General features: G+C 44.5%; 7 protein-coding genes across 7 annotated transcripts; 2 read left to right on the forward strand and 5 right to left on the reverse strand.

Moving 5' to 3' along the window:
* Positions 1-655: 655 nt before the first annotated feature.
* V2A60_008814 (Hsp70 family protein) lies at positions 656-4,187 on the forward strand (the record flags this gene model as incomplete). The annotated part of the gene is made up of 7 exons (XM_083260086.1): positions 656-719; positions 774-1,357; positions 1,413-1,457; positions 1,506-1,569; positions 1,629-2,109; positions 3,412-4,040; positions 4,093-4,187. 7 exons carry the CDS (start codon positions 656-658, stop codon positions 4,185-4,187), a joined length of 1,962 nt encoding a protein of 653 aa, XP_083116212.1.
* Positions 4,188-5,227: 1,040 nt separating this feature from the next.
* Positions 5,228-5,958, forward strand: V2A60_008815 (uncharacterized protein; the record flags this gene model as incomplete). The annotated part of the gene is made up of 3 exons (XM_083260087.1): positions 5,228-5,495; positions 5,581-5,779; positions 5,853-5,958. The coding sequence occupies 3 exons, from the start codon at positions 5,228-5,230 to the stop codon at positions 5,956-5,958; spliced, it is 573 nt and encodes a 190-aa protein (XP_083116213.1).
* Positions 5,959-7,463: 1,505 nt separating this feature from the next.
* V2A60_008816 (GIY-YIG nuclease family protein) lies at positions 7,464-8,232 on the reverse strand (the record flags this gene model as incomplete). Its single annotated transcript, XM_083260088.1, has 2 exons — positions 7,464-7,654; positions 7,713-8,232. The coding sequence occupies 2 exons, from the start codon at positions 8,230-8,232 to the stop codon at positions 7,464-7,466; spliced, it is 711 nt and encodes a 236-aa protein (XP_083116214.1).
* A 2,003-nt stretch (positions 8,233-10,235) lies between these two features.
* V2A60_008817 (uncharacterized protein) lies at positions 10,236-12,028 on the reverse strand (the record flags this gene model as incomplete). The annotated part of the gene is made up of 2 exons (XM_083260089.1): positions 10,236-11,050; positions 12,025-12,028. 2 exons carry the CDS (start codon positions 12,026-12,028, stop codon positions 10,236-10,238), a joined length of 819 nt encoding a protein of 272 aa, XP_083116215.1.
* A 1,938-nt stretch (positions 12,029-13,966) lies between these two features.
* Positions 13,967-15,914, reverse strand: V2A60_008818 (uncharacterized protein; the record flags this gene model as incomplete). Its single annotated transcript, XM_083260090.1, has 4 exons — positions 13,967-15,193; positions 15,253-15,493; positions 15,555-15,739; positions 15,798-15,914. 4 exons carry the CDS (start codon positions 15,912-15,914, stop codon positions 13,967-13,969), a joined length of 1,770 nt encoding a protein of 589 aa, XP_083116216.1.
* A 751-nt stretch (positions 15,915-16,665) lies between these two features.
* On the reverse strand, positions 16,666-17,241 carry V2A60_008819 (uncharacterized protein; the record flags this gene model as incomplete). Its single annotated transcript, XM_083260091.1, has 1 exon — positions 16,666-17,241. The coding sequence occupies one exon, from the start codon at positions 17,239-17,241 to the stop codon at positions 16,666-16,668; it is 576 nt and encodes a 191-aa protein (XP_083116217.1).
* Positions 17,242-25,655: 8,414 nt separating this feature from the next.
* V2A60_008820 (uncharacterized protein) lies at positions 25,656-25,826 on the reverse strand (the record flags this gene model as incomplete). The annotated part of the gene is made up of 1 exon (XM_083260092.1): positions 25,656-25,826. The coding sequence occupies one exon, from the start codon at positions 25,824-25,826 to the stop codon at positions 25,656-25,658; it is 171 nt and encodes a 56-aa protein (XP_083116218.1).
* Positions 25,827-26,120: the final 294 nt, after the last annotated feature.

Consider the following 26,120-nt stretch of genomic DNA (forward strand, 5'->3'; position numbering starts at 1 on the left):
TCAGCGCATGTCGTTTTGAAGTAGCTGAATAATCCCATTTTTGTGCGTGTATTTCGACAGAAAATATTGACCACCATTGAGATGTGCAAAGGCTCAATAATCGGTGCAATCTTTATATACGCGCGGCCAGCGCTATCACCTCTCCATCTCATCGAACACTAGAGAGACTGCATGTCTTCCCTCTCTCGCTCCCCCTTACTCCCCCCTTCCTCGTTCGCCGGCCTTTCGCTGCAATGGATTTCAGGCTAAAAGAACTTTAGAAAATATCGCCGCCCCATGGAAGTTCCCAGCTGCCGCATTCATCCATGCGTCGGTCAAGATCCGGCCACAGACGACCTTAGACGAACGAGACCTAGCTCCGCATTCCGACTGGAGAAATAACTTTATCGATGTTACGCAAATGGTCTGTGATACTCGACTGCTTTCGGGTAGCGCTTCCAGACTCGGAGACTCATACCCGAACCGGCCGTACTGCGGAACCCGAAGCAGCTCCGAACATCCCTTTCTAGAATTGGTCGACTAGCTATTATATGGTGTAGTTGATTGTCTTTAAAATGGGAGCATTATGCAAACTTTCCGTAATGAAGTCTCTTTACAGCAACGCCACATTGAATTATCCACAGCTTATTGATCTGCCCGTGTTCACTTGCGCAGCATGATTTCTGAAACAAAACACCAAAAGCTCATCGTGGGCATAGATTACGGCACGACGTACTCAGGTAGGCCTCAAAATCCTGCCGGCTAGGCCACGCAGCGGTTTACAATTCGACCAGGCATAAGTTTTGCGTCCTCCAGTGCTACAGATTTTAAAGATATCGTTTCATGGACAAAATACCCCGATTCTTGTCAGCACACGGCAGAACACAACGAGAAAGCCCCATCGACTATCGCATTCGCAGACGAAAACGTCGAGCTGCTTCGTGATGTCTGGGGCTACCAAGTCAAGCCTCGTCTGCGGAGCTGCGCATGGACAAAGCTTTTGCTTGATGAATCAGCTCAGTCCAGCTACGACGACCCGAACATTTATCACTCTACCGAGGCTGGTCTCATGCGGCTCCCGTCAGGGAGAACGGCCGAGGACGTTACAGCAGCTTACTTTAAAGGACTATACACGATGTTCGAGGAGACTACAACGAGTATGTTCAGCAGAGTTGGCGCGGACGAGCTTGCTGTTGAGTTTTGGCTCACTGTCCCGGCGTCTTGGAGTGAAAGAGCCAAGTTGTTGACGAAGCGTGCTGCTCTCCGAGCTGGGTTTGGAGCAAGAGCAGGAGACCGAATTATGCTCATCTCAGAACCGGAGGCCGCTGCACACTACGTTCTCAAGTCTGGAATTCACCGTCTCCAATCGTTTGTTCAGGTGAGATTACGTCTCCCATCGCAGACCTTCACGACAGCCCATTAACAATGCATAGCCTAAAACAGGCGTTATGGTCTGTGACTGCGGCGGGGGAACAGTAGTATGTGTCGTTTGTACTTGGGCCGCGTCATTTTTTGACCGTCAGTAGGATATCACCACCTACGAAGTCACACAGACGGAACCGACAGTCAAACTCCGAGAAACCGTTGTCGGTGCAGGCATGTTCACCCCCCTTCCTTTGCTGCCTCCAGATACTAAGCGACGACTGTAGCGGGCAAGTGCGGCAGCTCCTATATTGACCGAAACCTTCACCAGCTACTGGCAAAACGATTTGGCGATGCGTTTACATCACTCGGCATGGATTTCATCGGGCCAGGAAGCGCCTTCATGGACCGCTTTGAAGCAATCAAAAAAGACTTTAGTGGTGAGCAGCCAACGAGTAGACTCCCACATATGCTCTACCTCAGGATGCCAACGCTGCATCAAACCCCGGAGACCAATGCATACTATGACAATCGAACTTCGTCTGTGCTTCTTACACACGATGACGTGCAGCTTCTCTTCGACCCAGTCATCGCCTCTATCCTTAAGCTGATCGAGAATCAACTGTCAGCAGCAGCAAAATTTTCGGCCCCTCCTGTCAGCGCCATTGTGCTGGTTGGTGGATTTGGGCTATCACCATGTTTGAGAAAGGCAATTTCGCAATGGTGTGCTAAGCGAAGCATCGCATTGACGACTCCCATGTCGGGCGGGTACGTTATTCTTACCATCATCGGATATGCATAGTAACGGTATATAGGTGGTCAGCAATTGCTCGAGGGGCAGTGTTACGTGGGTTAGAAGGATGCATAGTAAGAGAGAAGAAGTGCCGCAGGCATTATGGCTGCGGCATTTCAAAAGTCTATTTGCCGGGAATCCATGGACGATATGACAGCGAAACGCGTCGCGTCTGGAGGGATCCCTTCAGCAATGACGACTGTCTCACTGGCTTCCTGAGCTGGCAAATATCCAAAGTAAGACGACTGAATATTGAGCCAACTCGTTTGACATCCAAAGAAAAAGCACTGATTCCTGGATAGGGTGAAACCATTGATCGAGCGTCCGATATAAATCTTGCTCTCGAGGTTGTTGAAACAACTCCTGGCAGTAAGGGGAGTATTCAATCGTGGGCTTTATATTCATGCAACTTGGATGAAGCGCCGGAGTCAACTGAAGAACGTCGTGAGTAGCCGTATCCTTCGCGAGTGAAGACTTTTGTGAGCTAATTCTACATAGGCGTTGAGCTGGTCGGAAAAGTACGTTTTTTTCTTAGCCAATCCATCATAAAAGAAGTACAAAGCACTATTTATAAGGGCAAAACGTATTTCAAAGCAAGTCTGATACTCAACGTCAGACTGGATGATGAAATGGGTCACCTTGTTTTTCGAGTTGTTCACAATGGCAAGCAACTGGGCAAGGCCGATATTGAACTGGATGAGTAGTTAGTGGCCAATCAAATTAGCTTCGGGACATTCCTCCAAGTGTCTGCAAAGGAAAAGGAAACCTTGCCATGATCACCCCGACTCCCTACGGCTATGACGTGATGCGTGCAGCCGGATCTAGACAACCCTCGACTGCCGATTTAGATGCTCACAAGTCATGCGTAGAGGCGCGGTAGAGGTCTTGCCGAATCCGGAACGCCGTTTTCGGGCTATGTGGGCTATATGTGAAAGCTAAACGATAGACAACGGCCACTGTGGGGTATTCCACTACGAACAGTGGATAAAGCTTCTGCTGCACTGAGGGATTTGTTCTTCAGACTAATCCGGCGCTATGGACGTGTCTTGTGCATGAATAATGGCGCTTAGCTAAACAAACCTGGGCTATATCTTGGTTCAGCTACTCTTTCGTTCATGTTGTTTGTATTCGAAGATTTTCTAGCCAGCAGGTTTCATGATGAAGAAAAACCGGAAGACGAGAAGTGGGCAAGCTTGGCCACCGACATCCTATGTTCCGCCGAAAAGGTAAGCTGAGGCCATTTCACTTTTGTATGTCTCACTGCTGACGTTCCGTAGCCCATACGCAAGCGAAATCATCAATATACACTTTAACGATGGCTCTTTGAAGGTATATAAGGAAATACTGACAAAGTCTCCCGTACTGCTGGCACGTTACGAAAACAGCCAGTGGATGTCCGGCGACGGCATTCAACTCGACGATATCTCGTGCGCTGCTGGTCACGTTGTGGTTCATTACCTGTTTACGGACCAATACGAGCCTATTGATGATCAGAGCACTTCGTCGGAGCTCAGCAAAGCAGAGCAACTAGATGCTGCCTTGACCACCGCCCTTCAGGTATATCGCTCGGCCACCAAGTATCAGCTTCCACGGCTGTCTGAGCTTGCGAGCGAAAGGGCCAAACAAATGTTTGCAGAGCTAGACCTCCTTGCACTGTTGCAAATCGTAGAAGGAGAATTTCCGGGTATCGGATTTATCGACGATTGGATTGCCACATACCTCGCCACTCGGATCCGATCCGAATTCCAAGCCTTGACGCATGAATCAGCCACGCTACTCCTAAACGACATTGGCCGTATCGAGAGCCTGAACGGTATTGTGATTAAATGCATGCTTCAGTTATGGCGTGAGAAAATGCACCTGTTCGATGACAGCGCGGCCGAAGATTCTCCGTCGACGATCAGCAGTGAGTCACCTCGCGATGAGTAGACGTTCAAGGCTAGGCTAAGATCTTCTAGACGTTGACGTGTGCGAGACGTCGGCCGACCGGTCAGAGTGCTTCACTCTCGAATCTGCTGAGTTTTCAGACGGCTCTGATGCGGTGGCACTTTGAAGGTTATTTGCTTAAGGGTATGACTGGTGGGGAAGAGACTAGTGGTGGTCTTGTTTTCATCAAGCTTCAGCACAGGCTACATCAAGGGTTTCGCCATGAGTATACATTACCATTAAAGAAAAGAAAGAGAAGCGTAGAAATAAACAAGCCGCGCGGTATTGTTGTCAGCCTACTCTTTAGCACGTGAAACTGAATGCATGCTGCTTGCACAGTCGCACATCTGTCAGCATAGCAACGAAGCAGTGGACACCTACTGCACCAATGCCCCAGGAAAATCACCTAAAAGTTAGTTGTGCTCAGAACCCCACTGCCTTACAGGGGTCTTGCCATTTTGGGCCAAATATGAGAGCCCTTGATGATCATACACTTTTTGTCCGTGCACGCTCCCCCATTGGAAAGGAGGAATTGCCATTCCAAATACAAGTAAACCAGTACGCGTAGCTCAGCTGTAATTTGCCATTCTGCTGCCATCTCTACTATCGCGCGGCTTCGGCGTGAATTCTCAATATTATGAGCTACCATGACGTTCTCGAGTACCTCACACCTTTGGGCCGGCTGGTCGATCATAACAGCGGTGCCTTGATTTGCTGCCATGAGAAATGCAAGCGAGCAATTCCCGTTGAGGGCGGACAGCCAAGCACGCATTTGGCATCCTACCACCGCGTTCCAATAGCAGCAAGAGTTGAGCTGACCAGGCTACCCCGCAAACTTGTTCTCCACAACCCGGAGAAGTTGACACCACTCGAGGACGGATCGACCGCGCATCCCTCGCTCAGGCTATACGACGGCTACATTGGTCGCAACTGTGACACTCGAACCGCAGACGCTACTGTTAGTGCATGTTAGAAAATACCCCCCCGCACACACATTATTCAGACGGCTTATGTGCAGTATAACATGGCCTAACGCAGCACTGGCTCGACACGTTAATCGCGTTAGCCGGACTCGCCCAATGATTACTGCAATTGGACAGCTTGCCAGCTTCCGTGCTGTGATACCCTGATGTTATCAGCGCCAGTTATGCGATCTACGGAGGACGAATGTCGAAAACTGCGATAGCCAGCGCATATCATTATCTTGGAATCTCCAGCGCCGACCTCGCCGTCCTCGTTTACGACACGTTCAACCTCAATTCCGATCGGGACTCCTTCGTCGACTCCCGCACCATCATTCGCTGCTTCGACGCCGTCACCACCCCTGCACAATATCCCGAACCCCCGGACGAGTTCATACAAGACCGGGTCAAATACATGCGACGCGCGAAAACTACAAGGAAGGCAGCTCGTCTAGGCCCATCGCATGTCGGAAGTATGGTCTTCACTACATCCGTGACAGCGATTAGAAAGAGGTGTACTAAACTGTCATGGGTGTGCGGTTGGAAAGTACAAGCAAGAGCTATTTGTCATTAACGGCACATCTGGAGTGAGATCCCATCTCGACCAGAAGCACCATATTGATCCGCAGAGTGGTAAGAAACGACGTGGTTCGTCACGGGCGCCTGTCCTGGAACAACAAAGGAGCGCGGCTGCTACCAGTACCTTCTTCTGGAGAGACTCCATTGAGAAGTTCAAGGAGCTTCTATTCGGTGGATTGTGTACTGCCATATTGCTTTCTTTCAGTTAGAAAACCAATACTTTCGATAGCTACTCATTTTCCTGGATCCAGCACTTCTTCACCACCTCCCGGTTGGGTCATGGACGTTTTCCTGTCGAAAACTACATTACTCGGGTTTAAGCTGACGCTGTCGCTCGCGCGGCACTACAGCTCTTGAATTTCAATGATGATATCCAACAAGTTCAAATCGGCCTTTCAACTTGCAATTATTCAAATCAACAGCCGTGGAAACCCTCGTGTTGCAGTCATTCACTCCAAGACTGACTAAATAATGTGAACGCTCAATGTGAGGCCAGGTGCCATTTCTAAAAAGCCAGACCGCAGGATCGGATAGCGAATCTACAAATGGTCGATTCACTCAAAGCAAAAATTTGACCTTAAATCAGACGAATTTTGTAAATTTGCTATTTTGTCCGATTTACATTTACTTTCGTCATGTGACCATAGCAACCCAATGGTTGTATCCATCGCAGCCTGACAGTTGTCATTACTCCAGCCAGATTTCTTCATGATCTCGCCTTCCCTGCTGAAATGGCGACACTTCATTTCACTGTCAATTACTATGCGGTCCTTCAAATATCTGATGAAGCCGACGCAAGCACCATCAAGGCTGCCTATAAGCGCCTAGCCTTGGCCAAACATCCCGATAGAAATCGGGCTCTCAACGCAACGGCCGATTTCCAGAAAGTACGCCAATTTGTTTGCCTCTTCTCAATTTTATGAGCAAGCTATCTATGTGCAAAAGCAAAAGCTACAAGATTTAACGATTGAACGTGCGACGCTGATACAAGCCCGTGACGTCAAATTTCAAGAAATCTACAAGCACACGTTGGCAGTCAGAAGACTGCAAGCAGAAGAGAACAAAGCTGTGGGAGAGAACATTGATTTAAACATCTGGTACAGCTTTTTGAGGCTGAGACGGTACAGCCGTTCTCAACAAGAACAGCGAAATCGAGTCGCAGCTTTACGATTGGCTAATCTCAGAGATATAAAGGACATCCTTCGTGACCTTACAGCTCAGCGAGATGATATGTCAGCAAAAATACTTTCGTTAGACGCCGATGTGCTTCAGGTCTCTGACAAAATCAAGCAACACAAACAAGCGGCAGCACATGCCACAGCGGAGGAAAAGTACAGACAGCAAGTGCGAAAAAGACAAGATGCGGAAGAAAGAGCAAAGAGGCAGAGAGAAGAACAGTTAGGGAAGGTGACGGCAGAAGGTGCAAGAAAACAAAAGGAAGAACAAATGAGGACGGAAGCGGAGCAAAAACGGAAAAGGCAATTCGCGAAAGCGCAAGCAAGGAAACAGAGAGAAAGACAATTAAAACAGGAAATGGAGGAATTGACAAGAAAGGAAAAGGAAGGACAGAGGCACAGGGATATACAGCAACGGATGGTTTGGGAAGCAGAAGTTCGGTTCGCAAAGGAAAGGCATCGACTTACAAAGGCAGAGAGACAACGAGCGGATTCAACAGCCACATCGATACGAGCCAGGGGCCAAGAGTAGCAAGCCATGGTGACATATCGCATCAGCTGGGCATATAAATCGGTTGCATACTATGAGGTTCCTTCTAAATGCTTTAAAAACAGGGACACATCAGCTAGGCGTTTCTTCTCCTCCTTCTTTAAATACCACGTCACGTTCTGCCTCGTCATCCTCCTCTAGTATGGCCGCATGCGCATCCAGCGCGACCACTTGTCCATCATCGCTGCCGCCTCATCCACCTCCGCCTCAAAACACTCGACGTGCTGCGCGGTGCAGCGCTCGCAGTAGTGCCGCACGCGCCGCTCCATCGGTTCCGCATGCACCAGCCTCTCAACGCGGTGCGCATGCGGCACTCTCTCGCGACTATCTGTGGCGTGCAGCACCTAGGCTTCGCGATGGCACCTTTTTCCGCCATGTTTTAACACGCGCATCGACGCTATCCGTAGTGAAGCCAATCTTGACAAGATGATCGTTCCCGGGTACTTTGTAGAGATAGATGAAGCCGTCATAGACCTCATTTTTGGACTTGTCGTCTTCCGTATTCAATGGCTCGCACGCAATGTCGCGCATCTCATCAGCTACCAGCTTATCCTCGTCGGTCATGTCGCCTCTTCCGATGAAAGCGAATCCAGACGTCTCGAAAACCATGTGTCCCAATAGGCGCCTGGGCCTTTGGCTGTCTTTGGCTTTGGTGGAGGTGATGCAAGTTTTTCCTTGGTCGAAGAGGTCTTCCGTTGTCGCTTGCGACACGCTCTTTTCGTTGTTGCTGGCGTCGAGCTCATCTTCACAAGTCTCACGGAATCTTTGTATGCGGCTCTTCCAATCGTCTTGTTGTCTGTCCGGCCACGCGCGGTGCAAATGACACAGCGTGTGATACTGCAGCGCCTCGGCCAGAAATGATATAGTTTCGTCCTCCTCTGTTGGCTCCAGAGCTGATTGTACCATTTTCTTGACTGTGTTTTTCACCAAAGAACTTATTGATTTTGTTGCCGCATGGTTTCCCCTTCAGTGTCAACTGCCTTCGAAGTATCATCTTCTTTTGGCCACCACTGCTGGGCTGCCCTTAATTTGGTGGGAAGACACTTCCGCCAGCGCGGTTTATTCGATATGGCCTGCGCCCTACCCCAGAATGCCACTGTTCCACCCCCAGCAGCTTCCCCCCCTCGGTACTTATGTACCTTGCCACACCAACCACGGCCTTGCACGAGTGTACTTCAAGAGACCTCTGCCATCTTGCTGACAACAAATTTGTGTTCTCCAGCATTCATCAAGCGCCTTGGCATTGCAAATTTCTATCGCAATACCCCATCATCGTAGGCTCAGAATCCTGTGGCCGCCGCAATCGCGGCCACGAGTGATGCCTAATGCTATGTTTCCCCGCACGCACACAGGTCACACGTGATATCGGCCACCAAATTATGTTTCTCATACGTGTCACTCACCTCCTGGGGATAGGGTTGCAGCTCTCTACAAACCCCTACTTCCAAGATGTCTGCGACTATTACGGTGTTAGATCCCATCGGTGACTTGATCGTGATTATCCAGGATCCAAACGATGAAATATTGGAGAAGGGGATCGTTCTCAACCCGCCTAGCAGAGTAAAAAAGAAAACCAATGCGGCAGGCAGGCGAAGAATGCGACGACGCGAGTTGTTTGAGAATCAAAAGCCAGATGCCATACTCGCGGACAATATGATTGTTCACGAGGATGGCTTGGCGCTAGAAGGCGATGGCGAAATGTCCTTGTCGTCACTTGCAGGAGGCATTAACACTTTGGAGGAGCTCAACCTAACACGCGACGTGGGCCGGGCGGATTCTGTCGAAGACAATGCTACACAGTCAGCCAATACACTCGGGCCGAATAAAAAGGATTTTTTAGGCCCAATGCAACCAGAAGTGCCCGACGAACCAAAAGTGGCGCAGTTTCGAATATCATCCAGCCATTTAAGACTGGCATCATGTCAATTCCGCCATTCCTTGAGTAGTGCCTACCGAGGACCGAAAAAGGAACAATTCTCGCTAGAAGATGGAACGATATGCGATGTGCTGCGTACGGAACAATGGGATCCGAATGCATTCCTCATCCTCTTACACATAATACACGGACATAATCGACAGGTGCCCGGTTCTGTCAATATAGACACTCTTGGAAAGCTTGCAATTCTCGTTGATTATTACGAATGCCACGAACGAGTTGAACTGTTCGCCCGACATTGGATTGAAGCACTCAAAGGTGACATTCCGGTCACATATGGAGAAACTGCTATTCTGTGGCTGGCCGTGTCGTGGGTGTTTATGGAGAAAAGTATCTTCAAAAGGATGACCGAAATTGTCTTGAAACACAGCAGTTGCCCGTTCGAAGCGGACATGCTGCCACTGCCACCGATACTCATTGGTATGTGTGCTTTCCCTGAAATGTTCGTTCATCGACTAATTATTGGTATTAATATTGCTCAGCAAAGTTAGAGATTGAAAGGCAGCGGGCGATCAAGAAACTACTTGATTCCGTATCTTGTTTACAGACGGATCTTGAAGCAGGGAAACGGGGCTGCAGTGATGCGTGTTGCTGCATGTTATTAGGTTCACTCTTCAGGGAGAAGAAAAAGCACAGAATCGACGATGTCTGGTCGGTTACGCCGTTTGACGGCCGTAGTTTGGAGGCATCTAAACAAGCAACAATGGAGTTTAAATCACCGAGATGGTTTTCGCAAGTGAGCAGCTACAGCAGTGCTCACAGCTGTTCGCTGGTGAAACTGCTCAAGCCAGATATCAACGAGATTTGGACATCTCTTGAGGGATTTGAGCTTGAGGACTTTTGTCAGCAAAATAGCAGGATTGTTAAAACTTAAGCACCTTGAGCTCAATCCTAGTACAGGGTGAATCATTTCTGCACTTAGCTAGTTGTCATGAAAAAGCCTCTCAAGTCATCATATTAAAACGTATCTAAGTTAATCATCGTCGCGTTGCTTTAGCCTTGTACAATACCGTACTTGGAGAGCTTCCTTTGACCGCTCCTCAAATTTGGCGCAAAAGTGAGAATGAATTTCAGCCCAAGATAGCCCTTGTTCTTCCTTCCATGTAACAAGCCATCGGTCTTCCAATGCTGTGAACCTCCTTCTTCCATTGTTCTTCACGATAGGCTTAGCCTTGCTTTGCTGCTTGGGCCGTTTACAAGGCTCGCGAGCTGCCTGCCCATGCTTTGTGCAGAGATCCCAATCGAACTGGAACACGAATGTTGCCTTGCCATCCATGATGGTTCGTTTTAGCACCACATCCTGTAAGATCCATTCATCAAACGCGGCATCTGTGGGCACCGCCATGGCATCCCGCGCTGCAGAGATCGGCTCTGATGCTTGTTCCAAACCCGCCAATGCAGGATGAGCACTGGGTTGACCTCGTGATCTATTTTTGCTTGGCTCGGCGCGGAATTTGCGGCGCTTGCGGGATACATGTTCTTCGTCACTAGATAGGCTGTCGCTATCGGCTTCTGATTCGTCACGTGGCGCAGGGCAGTAGTCAGGATCATCTAATGTACCATGCAGGCCACCCACTTCAAACTGCTCGGTATCTTGGTTCGCGAATAACTCCCGTGACCTCTTGTTCCGTGCCCGAAGGGATATCTGGCTCATGAGCGGCTCCTCCTCACATGTGTACTCTGGTTCGCCTGAATCGTCGGCAGCTTTCTCTGGTGCTTCTGTCCTGGTGTAAGTTTGGTCGTCGATCTCGTCCTCATCGTTACCAGGAGCCGACATAGAGGTGCAGCCTGTTTGCGTGGAAATTCTGTCCCAGACTTGCGATTCAGGCGATAGACTATTTAATCGTGACGACGCACGGGTTGAGGCTGTGGGACACCGAATCCGGGAGATCGACGGAGCTTCCGTTTGGCAGTCCGCTGGCTCAGCGCACGAAAATCCAGCGCTGTGATTTATTTGTCCACGGTCAATTAGCGTAGAGGAATGCGGTCCGTGGGATCGCTCACGCTCATCCCTCGAATTTGATATTTGCTCGCCATCACCAACTTCAATTGGATACGTTAGCGGTGCTCGGCCTTGATCAGCACATACAGTTACGCCAGGAGAGAACCTACCAGTGCTGCATATTACCCCACTTTCTTCTAGGGACGGTATTGCGGTTAGTGTTTCATCAGAGGATCGGTCGCACGACGTATCGGTGTGGCCAAGAGCCGAGTCGAAGATTTCGGACGAGTCTCCTTTTGTTGACGCCCTTTGCGACGGACTTGGCGATTCCCTGCGTGTCATGCCAAATCTAGTGCAGTCGTCATCCAGGTGCGAAGGCGGATGCTGTGGCTGTGAAATCGATGAATGGCGACGTAGTTGGCTGTCAACGCGCTGCGGTATTTCAGGTAAAGAGGGCTTCTCCGTGCCTTCATCACCTGCCGACGCAGAGGAACCGCGTGTATGATAAGAATCAGGGTCCTGAAGCGAAGATTCACAAGACGAGCTACCAATTCGTGACCTACCAGCCATCGAGGTAGGCACGGGTGTACAGATTCGAGATGTTGACGTAGAAACACCAACTGCGCCGTCAGCAGCTATGTCAACTGTCGGCCTGTGGCTCTCGTGGAGAAGCTCCTGTTCGGGTGGCGTGGAGTCGGCCGATCGACTACTCCCCTCACGCACATTCTTGCGCTGTGGCGGTTCCTCAAATCTATCTTCTGCCATACCCTATGATTAACGGTGGCGGTCACTAATTAGCGACGTATTGTAGGTGACTTACCCATGCTGCCTATTTTTTCAGCGTCTTCCAGCGACTCCACAATGGCCTGGATTGACGGCAGACTTTCATCAAACGCTTCGTGAGACGCGTCATCCATGTCCGAAGCTGCGTCGTCAGAAATATAGATAACGCCGTCTCTGCTTAACGCCAGCCTTGGCGACGAGTCAGGTGATTCTTTCGACACGCCAATCATGCCACGACTGTCATTCAGAGGCCATGGCGAAGGCTTCGGCTGTGGCAGTGGGCGGATATGCGATTGACCATCGACGCATCGCAGCCTGGACTGCGGTCGCGGTGCCCAAAAGGTCTGATAGTCGAGATTGGATTGAATCGCCATGTTTCGTAATGCAGCAGGCGTAGAAACGCGGCTCCCCGCTCCCGTTGTGTGCGTTGCGAAGAGACGCCGATAATGTAGCCGGCAAGAGGAATTGAGAAATGGCGTACACATCAGTGAGCCCAATACGAAGACCTCTGCGCAGGGTGTACCTTTTATAGTCGGAGGGTTGGTAGTCCACCGCCATTGTCGTCCGCCCCCCTTTCACTGAACGGGCCATCCAGACCAAGAGCGTGCTGCCATCCGTCTCCCATTCCAATTTTCCACCGGAATCAAGGCATTCGCGTCAAGAGCTTAAGCCACTCGGGCACTCTCGGGCCAACTGTAACAATCCGCAGTTCGATGAGGGATCAGACCTTGACACAACGCCAGCCAATCACATTTCCTGCCCCTTGCACCGCCGACATCAAATGTGCGAATTCTCGTATCCATCGACCGGTCGCGACCGTATTGCCACGTCATCAGTGTCATCTTGCATCCATCCAAGTGTAACGCCCGCCGCAAAACACTCTAGCTTGGTAATGCATAGAGGCTATGCCTTTGCGCGGCCGCCTTTTGATTGGGTCGTCGATCGCGAGGAGTGGTGCTAGGCCGGGTTGGAAGGAGGCAGAGGAAAAGGCCGATGCTCCAATGCCGAAATGCATCCCAGTCCGAGACCAAATCAGCTGCATGTTCCACCTTGACCGGTGTCACGCAGGCTCAGCTCGGTGGATTCTCGCAAGTATGGATGTGACACGTCAGACAGGCTGCGTCGGAGGCCTCCGAGCCTCCTGAATGCTGTCAACCGTTCATCGCTGTTGTCAAGCCCTTCTCGCTGGCGAGGGTTGGCCTGTGATTGTGAAGAGGACGGTGATGCGGTTGTGTCTGCTCAGGAACGGGCACTGACGGCAGTAGTCGGACCCCAGGAAGCGTCAGCGAACGAGCACCGTAATTTGGGTCATGAAACAGCGCTGGCCGGTTGCGATAGCCGCTCGCGATTCGCAAGTTTGTTTCGCGAGGTGGAGGATGCCGCGGGCTCAAGAGTCGAAATTAAGGGGGAAAAGTAGCGTGAGCGAATTCCCTCGGTTCGTCGCCGGGTAGCTTGGTGGCACGGCACAATCCAAGACGTGCGCGCCGCGAAAAAGGCCGTGGGGGGTGTGTGGGAAGATGGAAAGTTGAGGAACAAGGGACGTGGGCAGGAGGAGGACTTTATAGCGCGGGCGCGCAAAGCGGCGAGGCGCTAGCAGGGGCCGGGCGGATGCCACTAAACCTGGTGGGGAAGGCCGCGACACTGAGATTATATTTATATTAGTTAGCTTTTATTAAAGTAATAGAATTAATATCTTACATATATAATATAATATAATATATTAAGTATTATAAGTTGATCTCTAACTAGGTATCCTAGTGGCTACATTGGCGAAGAGCTTGCAAATTCCCTAGCCCTGATGCATAGGTTCTAGAACAGCTTTTTTGCCACAGATAACCTGTTTCAACGAAGTTTGTGCTAAATACGCACACTGACGGGCATGCATAAAGAGGAGCTATCAGCACTAGGTCTAACAGCGTTTTTGAGGTAAACTAGTTGGGATAACTGTCATCTTACTTATGTCCTGGTAGATCACACAACTACAGCTCGTCGTAAGAGTTGCTAGCCCCCTTGCCATCCAAGCTCTTCAGACTTGCAGGAAAATCCCCAAGATTGTTGCAATCAATTCTTTCACGACTGGCTTTGTCTTCATCTGCAGAATTCGCCGCCTCGTTAACTAGACGATCAATTTCCTCTTCGGAGAGACGACCCTTTCTGAGAATGGTGATAGATTCCTGTTTACCAGTGGTCTTTTCAACAGCAGAGACTTGAAGAGTATCGGCTCGGATGAGTTCAAAAGAGACCTCAATTTCAGGAATACCGCGCGAAGCTAAAGGAATACCGGCGAGTTCGAATTTGCCGAGCAACGTATTTCCCCTAGTCAAAGAACGCTCGCCTTCAAAGACCTTTATTAATACCGCTCTTTGATTATCGGCAGTAGTCGAAAAGATGCGGCTCTTGCGAGTAGGCACAGGGTTGTGGCGGGGGATCAATGTGGACATTATACCGCCAGCGGTTTCAATGCCCAGAGTCAAAGGGCTAGACTCAGTAAGTACAGGGTACACGGTCCAGTGCCCATCGGACATGATTCCCGCTTGCTCGCCAGCTCCAATCACTATAGCGCCGTCGCGATCAAGGTCTTTGACTTTTTTGCCGTCAAAGTATTCTTCGATAAGAGACTGGACTCTGGGAATATGGGAGGAGCCCCCAATAAGCACAATGTCATCAACCCTGGACTTCTTTATATCAGCTTCCTTAAGAACTTGATCCATACAGGTAATGGTTTGTTTGAAAAGGTTCATGTTGAGCTCTTCAAGCTTAGCACGGGTAAGAATCTCGGAGAAATCTTTCCCCTCAAAGAAGGACCCGATCTCAATATGAGTGCTTGTCTGAGAAGAAAGGATGTACTTGGCTCTCTCGACCTCGCGCTTCAGTCTCCCAATGGCTTGAAAGTCCTTGGAAATATCAACATTGTTTTCGCTGTTGTATGAATCAACAAAGAAGTTGACTATGCGCTGATCGAATTCTTCGCCACCTAAGTGAGGATCACTGGTGGTAGAGAGGATTTCAACAAAACCACCGTCAATCGATAGTAAAGAGAGATCAAAGGTATTACCAAGATCATAGACAATAATACAACGTTCGTCGCTTATTACGTCCATGTCTAGGTTATAAGCCATTCCAGCAGCGATGGGCTCGTTGATCATTCGAAGTATAGTCAAACCGGCAATTGTACCAGCTTTCTTGGTAGCATAGCGCTGGCTATCCTATAGAGGTATTAGTGACAAAATCCAGTCTATTTACTCTCACATAATAATTAACTCACGTTGAAGTTGGCTGGAACTGTTATCACAGCGTGGGTGACCTTGCTGCCAAGGCAAACTTCAGCGATCTCCTTCATCTCCGTAAGAATCATAGCCAAGATCTCCTCAGGAGTAAATTGTTTCTTTCCTTCGTTGGTCTCGACCTGAATCATTGGATTGTTATCCTTGGAGACAACTGTAAATGGGAAGCGCTCGATGTCGGCCTTCACGTCTGCCTGGTCGAACTTGCGACCGATGAGACGTCTACGGTTAGGTCAATGACAGGCCCTCTAACGTTTCTGACGGACGAATGAATTGGCATTACTTGACATCGAAGACGGTATTGAAAGGGTTGGCGGCGGCTTGGTTCTTGGCTGAATCGCCAACCAGACGCCCCTCTTTGGTGAAGGCGACATAGGAAGGGGTAACAATGTTGCCCTGAGCATTGGCGAGAATTTGCATCTTGCCATTTTTCATCAAAGCGACACGAGAGTAAGCCGTCCCCAAGTCCTATAAACTATTAGCCTGCGGGGCTCCACTGCGTGGTCGAGGTTACGAAAGCAATTACGATGGCGATGACAGTGCCGTATTTCTCATTAGGGGCTCGCATGAGAAAACGAGCGGTAAGGAGAAGCGCGACGCAGGCCAGGAGCCCAACGGCGAGCTGACGGCGCAGGCGAAACATGTCAAGAATGATTTTTCTTTTCTCATGTTTTTTTTCGCGGCGTGGAAGCTGTGTGTCGGGTGCGGTGCGGTGAGAAAACTTGCACACCACTCGAGTCGATGAGGCAAGCTGTTGCTTTAGGCTGGCACGAAGCCTAAAACCGGCGGCGGGGAGGCGTCTCTTCAGGTGACGAAGGTGGACCCTTTTCGTCAGCCAGGGGGGTATATTATAGCTATATTAAGTATATTAGAGGGATTATTATTTATTATTTTTTTAAAATAAATTAGAAGATTAAGGTATTCTACCTTATACTAGCTTAAGATTATTATAAGTTAATAAGTAATAGGCTTAATAAATAAAAGTAAAAGAATTAAGAATATAAGTTATTATTTATTTAGAAGAATAATTAAAGTAAAATTAGTAAATATATTCTTCTATTTATATATATATTATAAAATTTTATTATTTTTCTTAATAAAAGACTAAAAGAATTATTAAATTTATATAAATATAAAATATAAATCTATTCTAATATATAACTTAAATAAATTTAAGTAATTTATTATAATTTATATAAAATTTAAAGTAATTATTATAATATATATATAAAGTTTAGAATAATTAGGATAGCTAATAAAATATTTAATATAATTAGTTATAGTATAACAGCTGCTTGTAGGAGAAACAAACATCACGCTTACCAATCTTATTGGAACAGTACAATTTCCACTCTCGGGTCGGCACTTACCAAGAATAAGTCGTTGCCACTCAGTCAGTTATGTAGCGTCTCGTTACTAATTCCGCTCCGTGCTATCGCCGTGCTCTCTCCGCTTCTCGTCACCCCATGCTCAACGGTCTTCTCATCGCTATTCTTTGCGTCTTCATTATGCAGCATTGCTTTTACCGCCTGCGCTGCTGCCGCCGCCGCCGCCGCCGCCGCCGGCTCCCGGCGACGCCTCTTATTCTTCTTATACCGCCGAACGCAACACCACCAGATGAAAAATCCCACAATCAACGCTCCGATGATGGGCATGCCGATGGCGAGAAAGAAGAACAAGCGAGTGTCTCCCGCGGACATGTGACTTGTACCCTGGTCTCGGTCGGGGTGCGCAGCGCAGTCAGTCGCGAGGCCAATTATAATGCCGCCGTCGGTCCCCGTGGCGTCTGGGATCCAAGTCTGTATCTGCACGTTGCTGCATTCGCTGCGCAGAGAAGGCGGCGGAGGGGTGAGTGACGCTATGTCGGACGATTTCCACGCGATTCTCCATGCCTGGTGTATCCGCATGCCAGCACCCGGTGGTGCAGTAGGGTGAGGATCGCTGGTGGAAGGCTCATCGGTGGCCACCATAGTAGTAGCATCAATGGTGCTGGTCTGGGATAGAGTAACATCCTGAGCGCAATACTCCTCACTAAATCCTATGGTTCCAACGCGATTAATTCCGGCGGGAGTAAATTCGCTGTTTAAGTTGGTTTCTTATAGGTTAGCTTCATGAACTCGGTTCCCTCAGAGGATGAAGTAACATGCCTAGAGCAGCAAACCGCGCTGGTAGCAAAGATATTTCCATCATAAGACCCGACTTGCAGATTATATGCAGTCCACTGCTCTGGGCACACGCCCGGGTCAAAGCGTAGGTTGGTCGAAGAAGCAGGGTCGAATCCGGGCGGCTGGCATGATGGAAAGCTGCGCGGGTCTGAGTAAAACGCTGGATAGGGAGAGGAAACGAAATTGCCGCTGCTATTGAGAGAATACTTCAAGACACTAGTCGTTACTGGGAAATGGCCACCACAGTCAGACGGTGGGCGAAAAGCAGTGGTGATTTGGGTTATAGAGCGTGTTGCTCGTGGCGCCAACGTCGGTGTCATTTGGGGGATTTAGAGTGGGCTTCATGCAATGAACCGTGATAAAATGCTGTAAAAAGAGGGGAAAGAACGCTATATAATTAAGAGCATTTGCCTGGTGTAGATGATAGAGTAATGTTATTTAGATAATTCAGGCTGCGGGCGGAGATGCTTCCACAAGTTAGCACGTTCCTTCGCGCTGTTGTAAATTAATAATGAAGTTTGCCTGGTTATAACAGTGGGCGTGCTTCTGCCAAATCAGGAGTATTGCAGCGCTCTCTTCTCGTCACGCGCCAAACTTGCAGTTATGGCGTTTTATAGCCTATATAGGTTAATAGTATAATAGGTTTTTATATACCTCTACTATATTATTCTATAGTATAATAGTTAGCTATACCCTTTGCTTTTTATCCTAGTATAGCCCTATTTTTTAGTTATCTTCCCCCCCCTTATGAGTCTATCCTATAGCCTAACTTTTAAAGGAAAAAGGATACCTCTAGCTAGATTTAAACTAATAACCTATATACTAACTATATATAGGCTTTCTATAGTACTTAACTATAGTACTATAGAGATATAAATAATTCTATTAATTTTACTTTAACTATTCTTCTTACTAAATAATAATCTATATTTCTAATCCTTCTACTTCTATTTATTAAGCCTATTACTTATTAATCTCTAATAATTAATAAGCTAGTTTAGTAACTAATATTTAATAAAATTCTTAGTATTTTTACTTATATTTTTTAATATTAAAGGGAATAAGTCTAGGCCTATAAATTATATATTTAACTTAAATCTAATTTAAGTAATATTTTTTTAATCTTCTTTATTAGCTAATTAACCTTACCTTTTATTAAACTTTTATATTAAAATAGCTTTTACTTAGGTCTTTAGAAAGATAATATTATATAAATTTATTAATTAAATATTTTCTTATTAAAGCTATTAGCTATAGTCTTTTTTAAGAATAAAAATAATTTCTTAATTTTTAAAGAAAATCTTAATTAAATTTATATTAATTAATAATTATATACTAACTAAGCCTTTAGCTTATATAGTATTATTATAAACTTAGTTAGGGAGGGAAAAAACTAAGTACTAGTAGAAAAACCCTTACTTCTATATTAGACCTATATTAGTCCCTTATATATACTATAACTATAGTAGTTAGGAGTGTAATAGTGGCTTAAATCTAAGTTATAGATAGGTCTGTTTCTTAGGAAGTAAGTCAGGTTAAATAGCTATAGGGTAGCTAATAAGTAGTTCATAGTAGTATCGTAGGCTTATAAGTCCGTTAAGAGATTAACTCTTAATAATAGAACTATTACTTAGATTAATTAATAGAGATCTAGACTACCTAGCTATAGAAATACTTCCTCCTTAAGTACCTATCTATCTCTCTATTATAGGCTTAGATTACTTAGATTACTTAGTGATCCTAATAATCCTGATGCTACCTTAGATTACTGCTAGATTACTGTGATCTATGGTAATCTAGTCACGTAACTTAGTATCCTAACTGTGTAACCCGTAGGCGCTGTTAGGCTGCTCTTTTGGGCTACCCCTTTAGCTATCCTGCGTAGTACTTTAGTTTATAATATAATACTCTCTCTCTATTAATCTTGTCCTTAAGGCTACCTTAGTAGGCCTTTCCTTTATCTCGTAATCCTATAAGTTTCTTCTTTTTCCCTCCTATATTATTATGCTTTGTTATGTCTAACTATGTTATTAAATCCTGCTTTACTAAAACTGAATAGTGCTCGAAACTAGCTACTACTATCGAAGAGTTTGGAGTTGTCGTTATGCCTTATTCTTTTTATTATTCTAGGAAGCTCTCCTATAAAATGATAGAAGGTGTTTCTTGTTATAAGGAATGTGTCCGTCGTGGGCGTTCTTGCGATGGTTCTAGTGTGTTGGTTTTTTCCCTGAATTGGATTATCTCGGAATCTTAACGTTTGCGTTGCGAAGAGAAGGAGGCTATTACTCTACTCTAACGTCTCTAGCGAGAATCCTCTAAGGTGCTAGCTAAGCTAGAGTGTCTACGGAAATAGCGTAAGTCTCTTGTGACTTGAGGTTCTACTATAGTTAGGCGTAGTCTTTAGTTGCTAGATAAACTTAACGAGTCTGAGTGGGCTAAATTAGAGGCTATTATTAAAATGTAGTCCCTTGGCTATGTGGATGTGTTGGACTAGAACGTTATTTTCTTGGATTTGTTGTAGGTGCCTGAGAAGGAGCTTGATGAATGGGACGCTGCTTGTTAAACTGTTGTAGTAGGTCTAAGTAATTCGTAAGGTTCTTAACTAGTTCCTAGGTATTTTCGGAGTTAGGGTATCCTTTCTATTTAATAAGGTATTTACGTTTTCTGATACTTCCTCGTGCTTTGAGTATCCGTTTAACTTCGTATTTGTCTATATTTTCTACTGTGATTCTCGTAGCGAGTGTAGAATTGTCTAGTGCTTTTTCTAGTAGTGATACATAAAATATGGGATAGATTCTTATCCCTTCTGGTAAGGATAGTTCGTAGTTATTGTCTAATATTTTTCGTTTAATAAGGAATAGTCTGATTTTCTTCTAGTCGAGTTTATTGCTGGGTTGTTTTATTTTGATGTTCTTATGGATGAGGTAAACTTTATCTCCCTCCTCTAGGATTAGTGCTAGTAATCTCTTTTTATCTGCGTAATATTTTATTCGATTTTGTAGAAATATCTATTCTTACTATAAGTATTTTTGTGTCTTAGTGATCGTTACTATATGTGCTATAGTTGCTAGTGCGTGTATACTGCGTGCCGTATGTGTTTCGATAATAGGGTTAAATCTATAGTTTACCCTAAATAGCGATATCTTTATATTTTCGTTTTCTAAGCTATTGTAAGCTTATTGTGTAAGTGGTAGCTATTTTACCTAATTGTCTTATCGATAGTTGACATAGCTTCGTAGGTACTGTTCGAGAACTTAGTTTAAGATTTCTGTCTGCCCGTCTGACTATGGGTAGAATGCTATAGATAAGCCTTGCTTGATCTTTATCGTTTCTATTAGGTATTTCTAGAAGTTCGATATGAATAGTTTGTCTTGGTCTAATATAAGTCGTGTTAATAAACTATATTATGCGATAACTATCTTGACGAATATATACGCTAGATCTTTCGTATTGCTAGATTCTATATAAGGAATATAGTAAGCGTATTTTGTGAGTTTATCTACTATAACTAGGATACTGTCGTAGCTGACTCCTGTTATTGGTTCTTTGGATTTTGGTAGTTTGATGATAAAATCTATTATGATTGTTTGCTATGCTCTCTTAGGTGGTGGTATTGGCTGTAGTTTACCGTAAGGAGTGTGTTGTGCTGCCTTTGCTTTCTGGTAAATGTCGTATTTGTTTATAACTTGCTATACTATTTTTCTGCTTTTGGGAAAATTATATAATCTTCTTAGTCGACTAATTGTTTTCTTTATACCCTGATGTCTATGTAATGGGTGTTTATGTATTTCTCTAATAAGTTGCTCTTGAAGTGTACTAGGGATGTATTGCCGTTCGTTGTATAAGAAGCTTCCTACTTCCTTACGTAAGTGCGTTTTTGTCTCCTAATTGTCTAAGTAGTTGTTATTTTTGCTATGTGATGTGATTCGTTGTATCTATGTTTTATCTGGCTTTACCTGCTAGGTAATGTTAATTTCTTGGGTGCCTAGCATAAGGTTCCTATCCTTAGTAGCGCGTAATAAGGGTATGTTGTCTACTTATTCTTCTAATTTTAAGTCCTCTCTTTGGCTAAGCGCGTTTACTTTTCTGTTTTTAGATCCTTTATGGTATATAATTTTAAAGTTATAATCTATAAGGGTTTTATACTATCTGATTTGCCTTTTATTTAGGTCTTTCGTAGTTAAAAAATGATGTGAGATTTTTATGATTGGTGTAGACTTTAATCTTATATTTTGCTCCTACGAGATAGTGTCTCTATTCCTTAAAATACTAAATAATAGCTATGAGTTCTTTGTCGTGAATGCTATAGTTTAGTTTAGGTCCGTGGAGTTTCTGTAAGAAGAAGGTAACTAGGTGTAATCTTCCTTCGTTATCTTGTTATCTGAGCTATCTGCTAAGGGTATAGTCCGAGGCGTTGGTTTCGACTTCATAAGGTCTTTCTAGATTAGGTATTTTTATTATAGGTTCTTATATAACGAGTTCTTTAATCGTGGTGAAGGATTTTTCTTCCTTTTCCGTCTACTTGAATTTAACGTCTTTCTTGGTTAGGTTAGTAAGAGGTCGCGATATGTCTCCGTATCCTTTTAGGAATTTCTAGTAAAAGTTCACGAATATAGTAAATGCTCTTATGTCTCTAATGTTTATTGGTATTAGCTATTCTTTAATTACTCTGATCTTGTCTTAATATATCTATACCTCTCTATGGGTAATAATAAATCTTAGGAATTATATGCTACTCTAGTAGAACTTGTATTTAGCTACTTCTACTAGAAGTTTGTTATCTTATAGGGTTTGAAGTACCTTGTGTATATGTTGCTTATACTCCTTAAGTATGTTTGAGTAGATGAGGATGTTGTTAAGGTAAACCATAATAAATACTCCAATTTGCTTACGTAAGATTATGTCGATTATGGTCTAGAATATCGCTAGTGCGTTAGTAAGTCCAAAAGGTATCACTAGGTATTTATAGTGTCCTTTGGTAGTCCTAAATGCTATTATCTACTCGTGACCTTCCTTCATTCGTATGAGGTTATAGGCTCCTCTTAGGTTAAGTGTGGTGAAGTACTTTGCTTTCTTAACTTTATCTCGTATTTCCACTATAAGTGGTAATAGATATTGATTCTTGATTATGATCTTATTAAGTGGTCGATAGTCGATGTATAGTCATAACTTTCTATTCTTCTTTAGTACCTATAGGACTAGGTATCCTGCTAGGGACTCTAATAGTCTTATATATCCCTTTCATAACATTTCCTCTAGATACTCCTCGAGTGCTGTATCCTGCTTAGGGTTCTAGGGATATATCTTATTAAATGTTAGTTTAGTACTGGGCTAGAGTTTGATCTTATGGTCCTAGCGCGAATGCTCTGGTAGTCCTATTTCTAGCTTGTCGCTGAATAGCTTGCTATACTTTGAGTATTCCTTGGGAATCTCTATTATCTTAGCTTTTGACTCTCTGGTGATTATATATATTCCTAGAGGTCTATTATGATTTGGTGAAGGTGTCTTTTTGTGGCCGCTCTTCCTGCTGTAATCGTATCCTAGCGTATCCTATTGGAGTTGGCCTGTTCTCCAATTAACTTGGGGATTACTCGCTCGTAACTAGGGTATCCCTAATATAATGTTATGTTTTAAGATCTCTGTGATGTCTAAGGTAAGAGAGTGGTTGTGGCCTTATATGGAGATAGGAAGTTACGCGGTTTCCTAATCTATAACTTTGTGGCTATACTTAATTACTCCTCCTTCTACGGTCGTAAGTTAGTAGGGCTTGTTCTTTTTGTTCTAAGGTAATCGTAATTTATTAACGAGATTTGGCGAGATAAAATTTCCTTATACTCTACTATCTATTATTGCCTTGAGCTTGGTTCCTTTAATTAGGATATTAATTGTGAGGTAAGTAGCGTTATTGACGTCTATAGCGTATAGGGACTAGTTAGATCCCCGTCGAAGAGTTAGTCTTACTAGTAACGATGGCTGTCGTTTCCTGACTTCTTCTCTTCGGGTTTTCTCCGAATGGTGAGGAGAGTTATAGCTCCCTCTATTCTTTCTTCTTTAGAGCTTTAGTAATGGTTAATTTGTCTACTATTTCCGCTAATTGGGTTTGGGCTAGGTAAATGCCTTATGATTATACTATTTCCTCTATTCTTATATCTTAAGGTTATGGTATGGATAGTATAAGTGTTCTTATCCTTAGCGAAATATGATCTATTATTCCTTTCTAGGATAAGGAATTCCTACGTTCTCTGCTAGATTGTCTAGTGTCTAAGTTCGTCTTCTTTATAAAGGGGCTTGCGAAGGGTCTGCTTAGGAAACTATCGGTAGTTAAGTTTTTTCTAGAGGTATTGCATATAAGTATGGTATAGGCATGAAGCCTAGGAAATAGTTGAGTGGTTGTGGTGAGTAGGACTAACTTCTAGATACTTTAGACTAGCGCGTAGTGTGATATATTTACTCTTATCTAATAGTGCTATAAGCATAGCTAGGTCTATTATATTAAATCTGGCTATTACTACTTGGTTAGGTCCTCCGTTTCCTTATTAATTTTCTTTTGTAATAGTATAATACTCTTCTCTTATCTTGAAGTTAGGAGTAGCTTCTCCCCCTTGATTCTCGTATGTGGGCTAGGTTCTGAATTCCTAGTCTCTATTTTTATTGGTGGTGTTATCTATAGATGTGAGATCGTATTCGTAGTCGTCTAGCGAATAGTAGACTTCGCTATTGGCTATGCTGATGTTCTGTATAGGTAGTTCCTTACTAGCTACGCTAATGTTTCTTCCCTCTACTACTGGCTTCTATGGTTTCTTTAGAGCTTTGTATTTGTTGGCTATGTGTCCTGGTTTCCCGTAATTGTAGTATCTAAAGGTTTTCTTATTTGCTATGTTGAGTTCTATTAGACCTAGGTGAAGTCTATAGGCTGTGGATCCTCCTCGTCGTCTACTAATATTGGCTTGGTTTTGGCGTAGCTGGTTGCTTTGTCGATGGCTACGTCTATTTCGTTTAAGTTGTTTAGTATAGAGTTGGTTATTAACTTTGATGATTTTGCTAGCGAATTCGTTAAAGGTGTTAGGTCGATTATACTTTATGATCTTATCTTTTACTTTTTTACGTAGTATGTTGTAGAGATATTCTATTATGCTCTCGTTATCCTAGTTGAGATAGGCTAAGATATGTTTGAACTTGCGTATGAGGTGCTAGGTAGAACTAGTCTATCGTAGTGCCTTAAGCTTGCGTGTTATGGTTTGAATCTTATTGGGGTCTCTAAAGGTAGTCTAGAGTAACTCCTCGAAATTGTCGTAGTCTTGGAAAATACGAGCGGTTTCGTCGTCTAGTGTTTCGTTATTAAGGAAGTCTCTAAGGGTAGGTTCCTACTATTCTATTGCCTTACTGGTAAGAAGGTTACTAATGTAGAGAATCTACGCGATAGAGTTAGCGATAGTGGTGTTAACACGAAGGTAGGCTTTAGCTTAAGTAAGGAAGGTTCGTATATCCCCTTTTATCCTATTAAATGGTTTAGGTTTAGGGAATTTAGGAAGGGTAAGGGCTCTTCCTCTATTATTATTTGCCTAGAGTGCCTAGATCTAGGTAGTTATAGCCTTAATCTACTAGCGTATGGCTTACATAGCCTAACTAGGATTAGTAGTAGCTCTGCTTATGGTCGATATTGTGAAGGTAAATACTACTTAAGGTTTTAAGGTAACTTACTGAATAGGATTAATTAAAATGTAATAGTGGCTTAAATCTAAGTTATAGATAGGTCTATTTCTTAGGAAGTAAGTTAGGTTAAATAGCTATAGGGTAGCTAATAAGTAGTTTATAGTAGTATTATAGGCTTATAAGTCTATTAAAAGATTAACTCTTAATAGTAGAACTATTACTTAGATTAATTAATAGAGATCTAGACTACCTAGCTATAGAAATACTTCCTCCTTAAGTACCTGTCTATCTCTCTATTATAGGCTTAGATTACTTAGATTACTTAGTGATCCTAATGATCCTGATGCTACCTTAGATTACTACTGGATTACCATGATCTATGGTAATCTAGTCACGTGACTTAGCATCCTAACTGTGTAACCCGTAGGCGCCGTTAGGCTGCTCCTTTGGGCCGCCCCTTCAGCTGTCCTGCGTAGTACTTTGGTTTGTAACAAGGAGCTACTAGAGAAGGTAGCCCTAGGTAATCCTAAGAAATATAAAAGTTTTAATAGACCCGGGTATGGCCCCTAGCGGGTCCGTGCCGGGTCATGTTCTACCTTATGTTGGCTTGGGATTTGCCTGAGGATCTTCTCTTTAAGAGTTTCGGCGGTGTCGAGGTGGTCCCGTGGCGGGAGCGTGTCAGTTGAGGTGTCCGCGTTTGACGCGTTGTTCTCTGCGGTCGGGGGAGTAGATGCCATAGCGTCCACGTTTCCCCCTTACTAGGCCTAATCTAGGTCTAGCAGATATTTAATTTTAGAGTTATCTTCTATTCTATTCTTTTCTTACTAATTTTAACTCTAAAGTAGCTATATAATAGGTACGCTATAAGTTTATTATAATAAAGATAATTAAATTTATATTAAAATTATAAAATATATTAGATTTTTTTATAATAATATAATATATTTAATATATTTCTTAAATCTTATTTAATTTTTATTAGAGCTTTTAAAAATTAATTTATTAATTAGGAAAATACTAATTAAATTCTA

This window comes from Cordyceps javanica, chromosome 6 (genome assembly GCF_051103115.1).
Source record: "Cordyceps javanica chromosome 6, complete sequence".
Lineage (NCBI taxonomy): Eukaryota > Fungi > Ascomycota > Sordariomycetes > Hypocreales > Cordycipitaceae > Cordyceps > Cordyceps javanica.